General features: G+C 53.3%; 1 protein-coding gene across 1 annotated transcript; it reads left to right on the top strand.

Annotated features, from left to right (window-relative positions):
* Positions 1-1,005: 1,005 nt before the first annotated feature.
* Positions 1,006-8,406, top strand: C8G (complement C8 gamma chain). The gene is made up of 7 exons (XM_084821249.1): positions 1,006-1,149; positions 2,628-2,779; positions 2,924-2,994; positions 4,221-4,322; positions 6,100-6,201; positions 6,877-6,915; positions 8,206-8,406. Exons 1-7 carry the CDS (start codon positions 1,015-1,017, stop codon positions 8,229-8,231), a joined length of 627 nt encoding a protein of 208 aa, XP_084677375.1. The 5' UTR covers positions 1,006-1,014; the 3' UTR covers positions 8,232-8,406.
* The last annotated feature ends 5,738 nt before the right edge of the window (positions 8,407-14,144 follow it).

Below are 14,144 nucleotides of genomic sequence, written 5' to 3'. Positions count from 1 at the left end.
TCCCGACTGTTAGAGCAATACAACAATGGAACCCATTCCCTAGGGCGGTGGTGGGCTCTCCCACCCTGGAGGCATTCACTACGAGGCTGGACAGCCACCTGTCAGGGATGCTCTGACCTGGATTCCTGCACTGAGCAGGGGGTTGGACTCGATGGCCTTGTGGGCCCCTTCCAACCCTACTATTCTATGATGCTGCGGACAGAAAACTGGGGAGTGCTGCTGCCATGATGACTGGCTTGGGAGGCATCTGACTGGCCACTGTGGGAAACAGATTCCTGGAGGTCGATGGGCCTTTCCCATGATCCCAGCAGGGCTCCTCGGATGCTCCTACAGTGGGCAGAAGGAGGCATCTTGTCCCCAAGTGCCTCATTCAGCTGCAGCGGGACTCGCAGAGCGGGGGCGGGAGGGCTGCCTGCTTAAATGGGCACAGGGAGCACTAGCTGTGGCCACCTTTCCAACCCGGGGGCCCTCCAGGTGTGTCAGGCCTCAACCCCCATCATCAAAGCCCACACAGTCACCGTTGCAGTCCGACACATCTGGAGGGCCCCCAGGTTGGGAAGGCAGCTCTATGGCTATTATTTGGATGGCCAGATGGAGCCCCCGGGGATCAGAGGGCGCCCGTCTGAAGTCTTGAATTCACGATCCAGGATAGGCCGCTAGACTTGACTCTTGCTGCCCCCTCCGTCTTCCTTGTGTGTGTTTTGAAAGATAGATTGCAAATGCAGAAATCTGTCCGAATGCAGGCACACAAATGCACACTGCCCATGTTTAGAAAACAAGCAGAGGGACAGCTGGGTTTTTGGCCCCGCTCCCTGCTGGGGATTCTCCCCTGGGGTTTGAGTGCTGTTGGCATGCAGGGTACAAGTCCCAAAGCTGCCGGGAATCTGCTCCCTCTCTGTAGACCTTTGCCCCGAACTCTTCCGGGAAAGTTCACAGGGCTGATTAATGACTGACCGGGTGGTCCGCTCATGCGAGGGTGCCCGCAAGTGCCTGCTAGGCCCCTGCAGTCCGGCAATGGCACCTGCTGCATTCCTGCTGCTGCTGCTGCTGCTTGCTTCGCCCTCCAGTGCCCGGGGCCCCAAGAAGCCCCCAGCTCGGGTGAACCCCATTGACAAGATCAGGGTCCAGGCAAACTTCAACCCTGGCCAGGTGAGCAGCTCTGGGGCAGCCGGGGAGAGGTGCAGTGCCTTGGATAGGGGAAGTGAAATCGCCCTCATGATTCCCCCACTGGAGGATAGGTGATCTCATTGGGAGGGGGGCAAATGGGGGCCCACGCTCTCTTCGAGGCATTGGCTCAGATACTGTGATGTCATGGCATGTTCAGAGACATACAATAGAGGAAAGCTCTGAAGCTTTTCATGGCTGTGGCAGGTTCTGACTGAGGCAGTGAGCATGGGAATATTGTAATCCCAGTGTACCTGGATCCTGTTAGAACAGCCTGCTCCACTCCGTACTCTCCAGATATGTTGGACTATACCTCCCAGGCTGGCTGGGGGGATGCAAAGAGTTGTGGTCCAGCACATCTGGAGGGCACCAGGTTGGGGAAGGCTGTGTTAGAAGGCTGTTGTTTCTTTTGCTGTTCACAAGTCCTGATTTATTTTATTTAACTGTCACTCCTCCCCAGAGTGTTTTCTGGAGCAGAAAGTTCCAGAAGCATCAACCTTCAAACGCCCAGAGCAATCTGGCAGTTGACCTGTGCCATGAGCCTGGGACTGAGATCCTTTCACACTGGGATATTTGTTACGGCCTCCTGCGTGGCCTTTCCTTATCTGCTGTTTGCCAGGCACTGCAGAGTTCTCTCCGCCAAGCCGCTGACAAAGGCAGCCTCAGTCCAATTTTGGTCCCTTGATAGGATTAAAGTGCCAGAGGTGTAGGTGTGTACACCTGTATACAGGTGTAATCTTGATCCCCTTTTAATGTGCACATAAGGAGGCTTGTTCAACAGCAGATGTCCTCAACCTGGTGCCACCCAGATGTTTTGTTCTACGGTTCCCAACAGCCCCAGCCAGCATGGCCAATGGTGAGGGACTATGGGAGTTGTTGTGCAAAATAACTAGAAAGGCCCAGGTTGGAGAGGGCCCTTGGTAAAACTGCTGCCATTTCTCCCACATTCAGAATTGTCCAATTTAAACAAACTCCAAACGCATCCACTTTTCGAATGTTTCACTTCTAGAGAGGTTGCTGTACTAATGTGTCTCATCCAGAACAAGAGTCCTTGGGCCTGGGAAAGGCTAACAGACCCACGCTACAATATTCGTGCGTGCGTGCGTGGGAGAGGGAGAGGAGGAGGGAGGGAGCCCTGGACGGGGCCACAGGGCTCCTGGCTTGTCTCCGCAGTGCCCCGCGCCTTCAGTGTCGTTTGGAGGGGCGAACGCGGCCAGACCAGCGGCGCTGAATGTGCCGGCCGGCAACCCCCGTAAGGGGAGTTGCAGCCCAGCCCGTCCGGGGCGAAGCACGAGGGGCCTTGGGCGCCACAGGCCCAGACCTCCGCGGCGGAGCCGCCGCTGGGCGCGCGCCCCAGGCGCTCCGGCTCAGCAAGGGCCAGGGCGCAGCAGGCGGCGGGAGCGCCGCTCGTCCGCCCGAGGCCGGGCAGCTCCGCCGCCCGCCCCAGCGCTGTCCCCCTCCAGTTCGCAGGGAAGTGGCTCCTGGTCGGGGTGGCGTCCCGGTGCAGCCGCCTGAGCGAGAGCAGCAGCCAGCTCGAAGCCACGGCCGTGGTGGTGTCCGCGCCCGGCGCGCCGGCTCCCCGCGCCGCCCTGCTGGTGGACACCTTCCGCCCGCTGTGAGTAGGCGCGGGGGCCGCGGCCGCCCTCGGCCGAGCAGGGGGGCGCTGCGGGCAGGCCGGCGGGCGCGGGGCTTCGCGCGGCGGCGGGGCCGCGCCGGGGCCCGTGACCTGAAGGGCGCGCCGCCCGCTCCGTGTCCCCAGGGCCGGCCACTGCTGGAACATCAAGCAGCTGTACTTCCCCGCCAAGCTCCCCGGCCGGTTCCAGCTGAGAGGTACGCCCGGGGCGCGCGTGTGGGCCTGCGCCGCGCCTCCGGCCGAGGGGCGCCCCGCCGAGCCGGCCCCGCCTGCCAGTGCCAGGCCCCTTCGGCGTTTCGCCGGACCGGCAGGCCGAGCGGCCCCCGGCGCTGCCCGCACGCTGCTGCGGCGCGTCTCCTCGCCCGCGGAGCTCCGCGCCGCCCCGCCGGGCAGCAGGCGGCGCCCGGGACCGCAGAGCGCCCCCGCCTGGCGGGGCTCGCGGGGCAGCGGCGCCCGGGCCTCCCAGCTGCGCTTGGGGTCGAGCGGAGACCGGGCGGCCGCTTCGGGGGGCCGGCTGCGAGGGGCGGGCGGGCGCCTGGCCTGAGGGAGGCGCTTGGCTCTCCTTGCTTCGGCCCCGAGATCCACCGAGTGGAGCGTGTTGCAAGAGCCGCTTTGGACCCCAAGGATCCTGAGCCCGGGAGCGTGACTGGCGCGCGCCGGCCTCCGCCCCCAACCCCCCCCCCCCCGGGCATCCCAGCGCCCAGCATTGCCCCAGCAAAACGTAGGGCCGGGGGCGCACCTTTGCGGGGCCCGCCCTCGTTGCGCAACGGCGCGGTGGGGCCGGTGAGCCGCCGCACATCGCCTGCAGGTCCCGACCGACCTTCTCCCACACCCCTGTAGTGCAATCCTGGAGATGCCTACTCAGAAGTAAGCCCCACTGAGTTCAGTGAGACTTACTCCCAGGTGAGTGCATGTAGGATGGCAGCCTTCCAGCACTCTTAAAAAGAAGAAAAAACCCAGCTAGTATTTAATCAGTGCCGTTTATGATCTTTGTTTTTTTCCTGGATATTTTTTTTTTAATCCAGCTAGACTGCTCTAATCAAACCAAAATCAAATCTGTGTATTGCAGTCTCTGGCCAGATAGAAAAAGCAAGGTAAGCAAGATATAGTTACAAAAACAGAGCAGCAAAACATGTCTACAAAAACATATATATCTTTTGCTCTATTTCATTATCCTTTTACTGTAACTCACTTTGCTTATTATTATTTTAAATAAAAGCAGGATATAAATACAAAATGCACAAAGGTGAGCTCTGCTCCATCCACTCTTCATCTCCACGCTGGGGGAAGCGTCACCATTTGGATTTCTGCTTCTTATGCTGCTGTTTACCAGCACAGAAGTTCTGCCCATCGGCAAGGGGGTGGCCAGGGCCCAGTTGCTTCCTGTGCAGCCTCCCTTTGTCTCTTTGTGGTTCCTCTCCAGGCCGTGGCAGACCCGTGGATGTGGTGGTGGGAGAAACAGATTACAGCAGCTACGCCATTGTGTACTACCAGAAGGACCGGAAGATCACAGCAAAGCTTTATGGTGGGGAACTCTCGATGCGCATGAACACGTCTCTCAATGGGCATGTGACGAAACTGAGGAACCTCCTGCCGTGGGGATGTGGCCGTGGTGTTTTGCTTCGAGTTAGATGGCTGTGAAGGGGGAAGGCTTTCAGTCCCCTCTGGCGGGCTTCTCTGAAACTCTGCCCTATGGGAAGCAGGGTCCTGGGCTAAGATGATGTTTAGTCCAGTCCTGCAGGGTTGGCACTTTGCACTGGGAGCATTTTTGCTCACAAGCTCCATTTGCAGTCCTGTTAATTCTGTGCAGCTAAAGGACATGATGCTTCCAGGGCATTTTGCTCAATGCTCCTCCATAGCGGTGTGTGATTGTGAGGCTTTGCAACCATGGCATTGCCCACTGACCAGGAAATGGGCCAGTTTGCTCTTAATGTGGGCTTGTGGCAGCAGCCGGACCGACAAAGTCAGAGAAGCTTTTAGAAGCTTAGGGAGGAGCGTTGTCACCAGCTCTAGCTTCTGTTAAAGATAGAAGAGCAGAGGCTGGTAATAAACAAATACATGGCAACCCTCTTTAGGACAAGTATTCTCTGCCCGCTTGCTTGCTTGCTTCCTGCTCAGCCTGTACACTTGCAAATATGCAGATACTGCAGACATGGTGAAGCCTGTCCTTCAAAGGAACTAGACCGTTATAAAGCTGACCTCAGGAGTCACCAACCCTGACGGCTGCGATGCGGGTGGGCTTGCCCATGAATGGCTACCATTTGGCCAGTCACCAACACTCATTTCCCAGAAGGCAACCCAGTGAGACTAGAAGAAATATACCTTGCCCAAGAACCTAAGCACAAGGCAAAGGTGGGGGCTGAGCTCTGAAACACGAAACCCCCTTTGGAACCCAAATAAAGATGGCGCTGGAGGGCAGTGCCTTATTTCGCAGCATGCCTGCCTCCCAGTTTTTTTAAAAGAATGAAAAAATCTTAAGAAATAAAATACAACCCAGGGAGCCTGGCAGGGCCAAAGGAGAAGTCCGTGGTCACATTGGGGCCCATGGGCAGCACATTGGAGACACCAAGCCCAGCTGTCCAGGGAAGGTGGAGCATTAAGCAGTGCTGTGTTTTGGACAGATGTGGGCAAAGGAGAGCAGGCTCTGGGTGGGGTGAGATGAGACTAACAGCTGCCAAAGTTGCAAAGGTGAGCTGGAGCAGGTGAGCCCCCTCTGCCATCTGGTACAGGTGTCCCCAAATTTCATTTAAAGCCAATTTATTTTAGTTTGTAGAAAACAACGGTGTGCCATGTGTGACAAGTGAAGTGAATTTGTTTTAATGAAAGGGCTCCGGTGGGTGTAGAGGGTATCCACTCATGGAGGAGGCCGCTCACTGCATCTCTGTGTGAGTCCCTGGAAGTTGATCATCTCTTGCTGGATGGGGGATGGGGGTGGCGGTGGGGGTATTTGGGCAAGAATGTCTCTTCCAGGTTGGGTAACTTTTGCTCAACCCATTGGAGAGGTGGAGCAAGCAGCATTGCTTGTCGCATCTCCGTCTGAGTCACTGCTCTGATGGGCCTCATTCTGATCAGGGCAGGGTCAACTCGACCTTGTCTCTGCACGATTGCAGCATTCAATCCCTTGCTGTAGAGAGAAGCGAGACAATTGCTCATCCTTCGAGGAGGTGACCCGTTGCATCTCTAGATGAGTCCTCTCCTCAGGGCTTCTCTCCATCCAGCCAAGAGATGCGTGCACACAGGAATGGGGGCTTAGGAAACAAGGACAGCACTGTGTGTAATGTGTTTTTTTTAACTCCTGAAAGGACGAACCATCCGGGTCAGTGAGGCCATCATGGGTACATTTGAGCGGCGTGTGGCAGCCATGGGCATGAATGAGAACTTTATCTTCTACTTCCCTGTCTATGGTGAGTTGTGGGCTGCCCTTGGGTGGTTTTGAAGGGCGGGGGGAGGAATTATATCCTGGGTAGAGGCCCGGCTTGGTAGAGATCCCGGTTCAAGCCCCAGCACCTCCAGTTCAAAAGATCAGGGACATTTAGGAGAGACCCACATTCTCCCTGAGCCCCTGGAGAGACACTGTGGCCCATCAGAGTAGATCAGCTTTCCCAAACCAGGAACCCTCCAGATGTTTTGGACTACACCTCCCTGACCATTGGCTGTGCTGGTGGAGCTGAAGGGAGTTGTAGTCCAAAACAGGCCAGGTTGGGGAAGGTTGTAGGACTCAGTTTCTCTGGGCTCAGCTCTGGATTCTGTTCTCAGTGGCATGGGATATGTGAAGGAATATTAGGGTCCCTGGCATGTGCAGAGTGCTCTCCCCTTATAGCTGAATTATCGCAACCAGCCAGCACAGAAAGTGATGCTAGCTCAGACAACGTGAATCTTATGGAGACTTGCCCTCTGGGACATGTTGCTGTTACTACTCAACGTGTCCCTTGCGGTGCACTGCTCTCAGGGTTGATTAGCTCCTCTTTGGGGGCTGCTCACTTGGGAGGCAGGGAGCACTTCCCCGCTGTGTCGCTTTGACCTGCAAATGCAAGGAAGACACTAACTTTTTCCTCCCCATTTTGGTCCTTTTTCTGCAGGGTTTTGTGACTCGGCTGACCAGTTTCACTTGCTGGATGGTAAGTTGCAGATTTTAGTGCATCTCCCCTCCTGCTCCTCCGCCCCATGTGCCCACAGCAGGGCCGTGTGTGCATTTTATTTATTCCTTCAAAGCAACTGTATTCTTCTCTTCAGTCAAAAAGGCTCCCAGAGCAGCTTACAAGAATCAATAATTAGACAGTCCCTCCCCACAGGCTTACAATCTGTATTCAGCAGGACATTCTGGTACTTGGTGCGACAACTGATCATCCTGAGAACCTGTCTCATAAAAAGAGACACACACAACTAAGCTGCTAGTCCTTATGGCTATGAGAAAAGCTTTGAAAGTGTGTATGGAGTCTGACGCCAGGGGGAGGAGGGAGGCCTCTAGGAAGGATTCGCAGTGGTTAGAGAGTGGGTCATCTCTTGAGTTCTCCTCTTTGCTCCTTGCCCTTTTCCGTTATTAGGAGGAGCAGACTGAAATTCTAGCTGAAATTACTGGTTGATTGGCTGTCCTAGATGCAGAGCCGGACGGTTGTTTGCCAGGTGCTGATTGGTTGAGCAGGACCAATGGCCTTGAGGAGGTGGAGCCTCCCCCTCAGTCAAGCCCTGTTGGACAAATGCCTGCAGATTAGGATTTCTTCTTGTTCTTATTCTTTTGCGTGCAGCTTTTGCAGGCCACAGACCCTGGCTTTTCTAGGCATGGAATCTGGGGCCACCTTGGATCAGCGTCTGTGTGGTATTTTAAAGGCAGGAGCAGCCTTCTCTGACCTGATGCCCTTCAGATGTGTTGGACTGCAACTCCCATCATGCTCAGGGCCATGCTGGCTGGGAATGATGGGTGCTGCATTCCAACTACAGCTCCCAGGTTGGGGAAGGGGACATACCCCTCTAAAAGGCAAACAGGCTGCAGTTCCTTAACGCTAAAAGGGGAGTGGCTTGGGGGCGCCACCTCGGGGCTGGTGGGAGGGTCGAGCCTGGGGTGCACAATTCGGGGGTCAGGCTTTGACTGGGCCGGGCCAGGCGACCCCTTGTCAAACGAGAAGGCAGAACCGGCAGGGCAGGGCAGATCCTAATGTATCAAGGTTTGGGGCTCATGGAGGGGGCAGGTGGGAAATAATGCCCCTGCTGAATATACCTGTGTTATTCAACAAAATGCCGGATAATGAAACTGAGGCAAAAGCACCTAACTGAAGTTATGTGTTGATTGGCTATCTGGGATGCACCAGGGCTGATTGGTTGGGAAGCATACAAAGCAGAACCAATGGCCTTGAGGAGGCAGAACCTACACGCCCCCCCCCCCCACCAGTCAAGTCCTTTCTGCTTTTCAGAGACCAAGTACACAGGGAAACTGTGAAGTCCAAGGAGGGTCCACAGAGGGCCACGCTGGAAGGAGCACCCCTGTCGGATCCAGCCCTGCTCTAAGGGGGACAGCAGTGCAGCGTCCACGCCCGGAAACCTGCCTTGACCTAATGAATAAAGTGAATCCAAGGAAAACTGTTGTTATGCTTTCAAAAAAATGGAAACATGGTTTGTGTTGCGTTGCTGTGCTTTAAGGTGGCTTATAATCTTCAGTATCTAAAGCCTTCACAAATAGCCACATTGGCTGGGCTTGATGGAAGTTGTAGTCCAACCCATCTGGAGGACACTAGGTTGGGGATGGCTGGTTTAGACACACTGGTTTTTTTCAGAATCTGGCATTGTTTGCAAAGCACAGGATGTCTTGCAAAGACCTCTTCTTTGACTCAGCAGCTCACAAGACTTGAGCCTTGCAAACTCAGGAGCTGAGCTTGCAAAGCTATTTCTGTGGCCGTGCTGGAGGAAAGGATCTGAGCTGCGTTGCAAAGTGTGAGTCAGCTTGCAGAGGGCCAGACACCTGCTGCAAATGGCAGGCTAACAAGCTTGCAAGGGGCCATGCTTTGCATTTTGGTTTAGCTGACTAATTTGCAAGATACATAATATGATTATAGTTGGTCATGAAAATGGCACTGCTCAGGAGACTTTGCAGGTGAAACAGAAGGAAACAAGGACTAAGGTGAGAGGCAAAGAGAATCCCCCCCCCCCCCCGTTACAATTTCATCAGTTAGGAAACAGCCTCCGAAAGTTCGCAGCGATGCAGAACTGCCGCTCAGAGGTCTTTTTCCGCTTATAGAATCATATAATAGAATAGTAGGGTTGGAAGGAGCCTACAAGGCCATCGAGCCCAACCCCCTGCTCAACGCAGGAATCCAAGTCAGAGCATCCCTGACAGGTGGCTGTCCAGCCTCGTCTTGAATGCCTCCAGTGTGGGAGAGCCCACCGCCTCCCTAGGTAATTCATTCCGTTGTCATATTGCTCTAACAGGAAGTTTTTCCTGATGTTCAGCTGGCTTTCCAATCACTTCCTCGATTTTACACTGCTCCGATTTGCTAGGGTCACTCGCTGTGTTTTGCTCCCTTTCCCTGGTCCAGCCTTCTCCAGCCTGGCACGTGCAGGTGTGTTGGACTACAGTCTCCGTCGGCACAGCAGTCTCTTCCGAGATGCAGCACAGGTGATCTCCTGCTCATTTCTGCAAGGTTGAAGGATGAGTTGTCTCGGCTCTGGAGACAGCAGATGAAAAAGGAAGCAGGCCCCTTCCCCGCCTGGGTAGCTTCCACCTGGCTCCAGCGATGTCAGGTGCTCCTGTCGCCCGTCGCCCTGGGGCTGGAATGTTCTAGAATGCCTGGCATGTGCTGAGCCGGCAGGGTCAGGGAGCAGCGCTGAGTCCTCCCTGCAGAGCCTGTGTGCTGGCAAAGTCTTTATTTTACCGTTCCTGCTCGGTTTGTTTGCACATGTTGTTTACCCGTGAGACCTCAGGCCTTGTGCTGTTAGTCACGTGCCTGCAGTGCGCTGAGGCAGACTGTCCAGAATCAAAATCCCTCGGCAGGATAGGACTGCCAGCTTCCTCTAATCCTCATAACAGGAGGAGGGACAGCTTGGCCTAGCTTCGAGATACGTAACTTTCAAAGTTGCACCTGTTGAATTTTGCTCTGCTGTGTGGCTGTCAGTGAGGTTTCCATCGCCCCTGTCTCTTAGCAGACTGACAGGCAACAGTTCAGCAGTTTATCCCGGCATGGATCAAAAGTAGCCAAAGGAAACATTTCTCTTTTGGGGGAGTGGAGGACAATTCTGCATATCAGGCTGCTGTTAAAGGCCCAGAAAAAGGTATGCATTACCAGTAGCCCAAGGCAAGCAAATTGCCCCCCTTTTATGTGAATAAGGATGCAATCCTATGTATGTTTAGACAGAAAAAAGTCCTATAATTCCCAGCATGCGGCATGCTGGGAGTTGTAGGACTTTTTCTGTGTAAACATGTATAGGATTGCACCCTGAAGGGCTGAATCTTCATGTCTTCCTCCCTGTTTCCAAATAGGGCTGCCAGTGGGCATATCCTCCGCCCTTTGCGTAGAAGGGGAGAATTCTGGGAGGTGCACCTTCCCCCTCATGGTTGTGCAGCATCAGTGGAATTGGCATTCGCTGATATTGCCCTTTCTGTTAAGGGTAGAAGGCACTGATCACCTTTGCTCCAGCTTTTCCCTGCTCTGACTCAGTTGCCTTCTTCGAGGGGGTGGGAGGGTGGCTGCAGATGGAGCCCTGGAATGCGACCCCCGTCACACTGCACCGCAGCGCTGGTGTGGGACAGGAATAAAAAAGAAAGCTGTTCCCTCAGGCAAACAACTACACTTAGTAACTATTTTGCAGGGCTGAGCAAAGCTATTGGAATTTCAGTGTGTGTGTTTTGCTGGTGGAGGGGGGTGCGTCTGTGGGGGGAGACCAGTTGACTGGGCGGCGGGGAGAGAAATCACAGAACAGGACTTGCACAATCCCAGGCTAGCCTGAGCTTTCAAAATAGAAAATGAACCACAGATGGAAACGTGCGCGCTTGTGACATTTTTATCCCCCCGACCCCACCCTGTAAGGAGATCAAAGCGGTGCTCGTCTGGGGGAGGGGGTGTTATTTCATTGCACCCTCAGCGAATGCTTTTTCCAGGTAAACAGTTAATACTTACACTCCTCCTGGCCACATCTGGTGCAGCAGAAGGAACAGAAACGCCTGTTTGATGCCGTTTCTCTTGCCTCCTTCAAAATCCCCCCTTAGGCTTCCCTCTTTCCCCTTAAACAAATGGCCCGGCCCACAGACCCCATCCCCAAATGGAACCAAGCCTGAAGTACTTTCAGCTGCAGCCATCGCATCTTCTCCCCTGTGCTGAATGTCAGATTGTAAGTCTCTTGGGGCAGGGATCGGCCCTTGGACTTTCTAAAGCATCATGTGGCATTGATGGCACTGTATAAGCAATGGCCATAACAGGCGTTTCGGCTCCGGTTTTGTGTGAGCGGGAGGTGGCATTGATGGGCACGGCACCGGCTTCGCTGGGACGAGCTGGCAGAGCGCATTGTGAGAATGCCCTTGCACCGACTTCACTGAGTGCTTGTGCAAAGCAGGAGCTCCAGGCCTCTTTCCTGTCGTGGGGTGGGCGGTCCCAGCCAAAGCCCAATCTCATCAGCCTCGGGTTCTGATAACCAACTGCAGTTCCAAAGAGCATAGCCCTGAAAGCCCAGCCAGGTTGTAAAATTTCTGTCCCCGGAAGCAGGAGCGGAGTCCATTGAAGCATCAGGCAGAGATTTGCTATTAGCCCCCAAAGATCAGTTTTTAACCAGCTGCCGGTCAAGCCCTCGTTGGCACTGCTGAGGAGGGAGGGTGCGACGCAGGGCGGTGTCCAGATTTTACAGATCATGGCAACGGATGAATGAAAGGGACGTCTGTTTGCCTATAAAAACAAAAAGATCATTTTGAAGAAAAGGGGGAACGTTCCGTGTTTTGCGACAATGCGGACACACGTTGCAGGAGACATAATGCTGGAACGAGAGGCGGTCCCTTTTCCATGAGAGAGAGAGAGAAAGAGAGAGAAAGAGAGAGAAGGAGGGATGCCCCTCCCAAGATGGACGCTACTATCTAGTGTCTTTATAAGTACTTGTAGTAAAAATACTTAACTATTTTTAACTATTTTAAAGTGGCGTCCAATTAATAGGCAGCACCTTTTAAATTGATCTGATAATCAAAATAGCAGCCCAACAATGAGGGTGCCACCGCCGAGAAGGCCATGCACCAAAGGTTGAATCTCCTGCATGGGCAGAACCCTAACCTTGGAGAGAACCAACCAGGGTTCCCCCTGGTCACCACACAGGACCCCAGCTTTGCGAGTTAAGTGACAGGTTGATGCTGCGGTGGGGAAGGGACCTGCCAGGAGCGCCCTAGCAGCCTCTTTAACAGTACACTCCAATAACCAACTCAAGACACAGACAAAATGATTCTTTTCAAGGCTTGAATCCTTTTACAACTTAATGACTCTTTCAGATGCTAATCACCAGCGACTAAGCAATGAACAGCAGAGTAGCCTATGCTCCGGGTAGGCAGTTGGTCCCCGTTTGAAGGAGAATCACTTGACCCTGAACGTATGGGCTAGGGAGAGATCCTCCCTCTTTCCCTTGGGTCCATGGAACGCGCCCGTTGCTTGCGCGCCAAATGGGCGCTACGCCTCCTTTCTGCTCCCTCCATCACTCGTCGCTCCCCGCGTCTGCGTCAAGCATCTAGCAAGCCCCCCTCCTGCACTCTCTCACTGCCCGGGTCACTATCTCAGGAATGCTGACAGGAGGAATCTCTGCCAGCTGCTGTGCCTGTGAGGGATGAGCGGGCTCCTCTCCCACGGATTGCTGATCCTCCTCAGAATCAGAAGTGCTCTGGGGTTCTATCGGCTCAGTTTCCACCCTGACAGGGACCTTTCCTGCCAGCCTTTCCTGTTCGGCTGTAAGATTTCATGATGGCTCAGGACATATTCAGGGCAAACAAAAGGACAGACTGCTTCACACAGTGCAAAGTTAAATTATGGAATTGGCTACCATAAGATATAGTGATGGCCACTGAGCTTTAAAAGGGGATTGGACAAATTCCTGGCAGAAAAGGCTATCAATAGCTACTAGTCTGGATGGCTATATATTATATATATGCACAGAGGAGTGTCTCGGCTTTGCTTACATTCTTCCATACTAAAGGAGGATGCTATCTTCCTTCAGAGGATGCTCAGCTATTCAGGTATTTATAGCCAAGATTGTAGCTCAGATAATGTATGGGTCTCAGCTGTGCATTTATGATAATGGGCCGTTTGAAGTCCTTCAGACTTCGTTCCTGAGACTATCTTTGCAGTCCCATGTTGTCTTTCTAATACAGCCCTGCGCCTCGGGACGGGCCTAATTTCTATGGAGGCCCATGCATGGATTTGTTTGATAAGTCTTTGGCTTAAACTATTTTTTTCCCTGTAGGATTGGGCCCACTGACCCTAACAGATGCTTTTCTGTCAACACAGAGAAGGAGAAATTACTGACATACGGGTTTACAACTAGCAGTTTAATATCCTTTGGGTATTTTAATGCTAAACTATTAAACAATTAATATGGGATATAGAATTACAGAAGCATTTAAGCTCTATGACAAAATACAGTAAGGTAGAGCACGTGCAAATTATCTGTCTAATCTAACAATCTCCAGACTTAGAAAAGCATTTACATTTGCTCAATTTAATGTTTTCCAGTCTGTGCTTCTAGAGGGAAGACATCAGGAGGCTCCGTACCATGAATGTATATGGAGAGGGGAAGTGGAAATGGTTGGGCATGTTGTTGACTATGTTGTTCTTTCTGTCGAGAACTTTGTTATGTTTTTATTACACCTATTTTACAAAAAACGCCAGGCAGATCAAATGAATTTGATCCTTTTCTTTCTTCTTTCTGATTAGGATCCCCTGATCATAGAAAAGGTGGCCAGTTTCCGTGAGCTGTGAGTACTCGCTGCAGACCCTTGGTGAAATGGTACCTTTCCAAGTGTTCTATTAGTCTTTGTGAGTTTCTGTATAATTTTGTACACTGAGTGTAAATACTGTACATTTTATGTGCTGACCTATGATCGTAATAACATTTATCTCTCTGCATATTACATCCAGTATCAGAGGCAGCCTGTCTGATGTGCACCGGTTGCTGGGGAACATGGGCAGGAGGGAGCTCTTGTGCTCGTGTCCTGCTTGTGGGCTTCCCATGGGGGCGTCTGGTCAATGCTGGACTAGAGAGGACCCTGGTCTGACCTAGCATGGCTCTTCTTACGGCTTGGAGGCCTACCGGGTGGGTTCATCCTCATCACAGAAATGCCTGGATCTAGATATGGTGAGATGATTCCTTCAAGGCTTGGGGGCACGTCACCCACCTG

This window comes from Heloderma suspectum, chromosome 14 (genome assembly GCF_057233095.1).
Source record: "Heloderma suspectum isolate Gila_16-S chromosome 14, 16-S_ref, whole genome shotgun sequence".
Taxonomy (NCBI): domain Eukaryota; kingdom Metazoa; phylum Chordata; class Lepidosauria; order Squamata; family Helodermatidae; genus Heloderma; species Heloderma suspectum.
The sequence above is the reverse complement of the archived record's forward strand: the minus strand, read 5'-3'. Positions and strand labels throughout refer to the sequence as shown.